The 3,266-nt window shown below is 55.4% G+C and overlaps 1 protein-coding gene across 1 annotated transcript; it reads left to right on the forward strand.

Annotated features, from left to right (window-relative positions):
• Positions 1–919: 919 nt before the first annotated feature.
• LOC102996679 (transcription factor SPT20 homolog) lies at positions 920–2,893 on the forward strand. The gene has a single exon (XM_024115242.1). The coding sequence runs from the start codon at positions 920–922 to the stop codon at positions 2,891–2,893; it is 1,974 nt and encodes a 657-aa protein (XP_023971010.1).
• The last annotated feature ends 373 nt before the right edge of the window (positions 2,894–3,266 follow it).

Raw genomic sequence — 3,266 nt, forward strand, 5'->3', positions numbered from 1 at the left:
TGCTGATTCTTGCACCAAATACAGCGAGCCTCCACGTAGGCAAGGGCTATGTATGGGGACTCTTTGGGTGTGTTAAATTGGCGATGGACACCAGGAGCAGTCCTGCCACTGGGAACAAACAAGACATTCCCAAAACAGTGAATAATGCTTGGTGAAGGGATCGCCACGAAATGACCACCTTTCATGACCTTCCCGGCAACTGCAGTACCACGAAAACTGGTGTGTATTAAAGCCGCACCCAAAAATGATAGATTTTTTTTGTTGGCTGCTTGTGCTTTTCAAGGTTGTAAGAAAAGAAGGTGTGGCGAAACCCAGCCCTTGGTGGAAGTGCGGGCCCCAGAACCAGAAGTGAGAGGGGCGGGCCTGCGCCCAAGAGGCAATAGAAGGATGAGGCCTGAGCCTACGATCTGCGCAGGCGCACACACGGATGAGCGCGCCTGGGGGGATGTGCGGGGGTGGGGGGCGTGGGGGGTGGGGAATCGCTTACATTCACATCCGGGCCATCTGCTGCAGCGCGAGGCGAGCGAGATCCAGCGGGGTGCCCGGTCGCACACCTTTAGGTCTTTCCCTAAATCGCAGGTATTTCGCGCGCTGCTTCTTCGGGGGGCGGGTGTCTTGGTGTCCTTTTTTTTTTTTTGCGGTTCGCAGGCCTCTCACTGTTGTGGCCTCTCCCGTTGTCGGCATGTGGGATCCTCCCGGACCGGGGCACAAACCCGTGTCCCCTGCATCGGCAGGCGGATCTCAACCACTGCGCCACCAGGGAAGCCCCTTGGTGTCCTTTTTGAGGTGAGGCTGGTCGCGCCACTGTGGAGTGGCCGCGTTTGCAAGAATGCTCGTCGATACTGCAGACAGGGTTTTCACCCGGTTCATCCGCTCACTTACATTTTTTCTTCTCTTAGGGCCCCCATTTTGTACCGCAATGCAGCAGGCTCTAGAAAGAGCTTTGGATCGTGCGGAGTATGTCATTGCAAGTGCCCGACAGAGACCTCCGGAAAGGAAATACCCCTCTAATGGGGAGAAGTCTCTCTATGATAAACTTTATGACATTTATGTTGGAGAATGTGAAAAAGAGCCTGAGGTTACGGAGGGATTAACAAGCAACGTGAACCTGTTGGAGAAGCTTCTTAGGAGAGAGTCGTTGCCGTGTTTGGTGGTCAACCTGTACCCAGGAAAGGAGGGCTATTCGCTGATGCTCAAAGGGGAAAATGGATCATCTTCGGAGAGCATCCGACTGCCCTATGAAGAAGGGGAATTGCTCGAATACTTGGATGCAGAAGAATTACCTCCTGTTTTAGTGAATCTCCTGGAAGAATCTCAGGTTAACCTTTTTCATCACGGGTGTGTGATAGCAGAAATACGGGACTACAGGCAGTCCAGCGACAGGGGACCTCCCCATTACCAAAGCAGGCATATTCTCTTACGTCCCACGATGCAGACTTTAGCCTGCGATGTAGAGGACATAGCCAGCGATAATCAGAATTGGACGCAGGAGGACAGACTTTTGCTTGAGAGCCAACTGATCTTAGCTACGGCTGAACCACTGTGTCTAGACCCTTCTGTATCAGTAGTGTGCACTGAAAACAGACTGCTCTATAACAAACAAAAGCTGAACACTCTTCCCATGAAAAGGAGCTTCAAGAGGTATTCTGTGGCCTCTCTGAATAGGCAGCAGGAGCTGTCTTGTTGTCCACCTCCTCCTGAGCTAAGAGACCTGACTTCCTGCAAAAAAATAAGAGAAAGTAAAACAGGTGGGGATTACGGCCTCAAAACTTTTAAAGCAGGAAGTTGTGTAGATACGTGGAAACAGAGACCCTGTGACTTGGCCGTACCTTCTCAAGTGGACGTGGAGAAATATGCTAAAGGGAAGAAGTCTGTCGGGCATGATGATTCACAACCAGCAGCCTGGCCAGTGCATGAGGTACAAGGTGGTCTTGCATTTGGATGTGAGGCTGGCTACCAGTCCCAGGCAACAAGGCTGACCGTCAGGCAGCTGGCTGATAATTCACTTGCCTCTGGAAAGGGGTCCGGTACAGAAGCCACGTGGGAGAGACAGCTGTCTCGCCCCCACTCCTCCGCAGTTGACCATTCCTACAGTTTACTGCCCGGGACAAAGACTGATGCTGGGAGAGTGGTCAGTCGGCCCGAGGAGTCGGTCCAGAAGAGCACCCAGTGTCCGGTGCAGATGTCACACAGCTCCAGTGGCTCAGCCGGTCTCAGGCAACCTTCTCCAGGGAAAGAACCAGAACAGCCTAAGACTGGGTGGGTTCAGTCTTCAGTGCCCGGCAGAGGAGCCACACATCCACCTCCACCCATGAGACTTCCTTGGCGCTCAGGAAGGAGCTCCTGGGGTGACAGTCTCACTTCACAGCAGGCAGGCAGCTCTCAGGCATGTCCATCTCCTGGCCCTGCTCCTAAGCCACCAGGTCTTTCCCAGAAATCCTCTGTGGAGCTGAGCCCAGTTAGCACACTTCCTGCCACCGCCCTGTCCACTGCGGGCTCATCACGGATGACCCCGGGCGCCCGGGTCACGGTCATCTCCGTTGGCCTGAAGGTCACCAGAGTAGTGGGCCCCAGTCGTGGGGGTACCGGGTCCGGGGGTACCGGGTCCGGGGTCACAGGCTTCAGGTTCACAGGGCGCCGCCGTTCCCTACACGGTCGTGTGTGCCCAGCAAGCTGTTCACCCCAGTGCAGTGGACGGCTTCCTGCAGCCCCGGGCGCTCGTGTTGTCTCTGCCGGGCTCTGGCCGGAGCCGCCCGGGCCTGAGCCCCCCGCAGCAGAGGGGCTGCGCCTGGGCGGCCCCGCGGCCGCAGGTGCGCGTGACCCTGTACCTGTGCCGCCGCACCGCCCCCTCGGGCCCGCAGCCCAGCAGCCAGGCCACGGGGACCGCGGATAGAGGCCCGCCAGCCGCTCCCAAGCCCTGAGGCCTGGCTGATTTTCTCTCTTTTTGAAAACACAAGAGCAGCGACCCAGTGCATTGCGAGTTTCACCCGCATTTGGGGGTCTTTTAATGTGTCGCTCTTTTACGTTGTTAGACGTACAAACTTTCTGCAGAGGCACAAGCCTGTGATTTTTACACAGAGACGGGGAAGTGCTTTACCAAAGTGGCACGGTTTCGCAGAAGCCATCGCTTGGGCGGTGGCTGTTGACAGTTGTTTTTATTGCGATGTTCCCAGGTGTATCCAGATCCAAACCAGGGTCGGTTTAAACCCCTGACGTCTGTAATTTCTCTCAAGCAATAAGACCGCAACACCAGTAAAGTCAAAATT

The sequence above is a fragment of the Physeter macrocephalus genome, chromosome 21 (genome assembly GCF_002837175.3).
Source record: "Physeter macrocephalus isolate SW-GA chromosome 21, ASM283717v5, whole genome shotgun sequence".
Classification (NCBI taxonomy): domain Eukaryota; kingdom Metazoa; phylum Chordata; class Mammalia; order Artiodactyla; family Physeteridae; genus Physeter; species Physeter macrocephalus.

Bases quoted from the DNA above. Each gene is read 5' to 3' on its own strand.
- LOC102996679 (XM_024115242.1), top strand. From the start codon at position 920: ATGCAGCAGGCTCTAGAAAGAGCTTTGGATCGTGCGGAGTATGTCATT.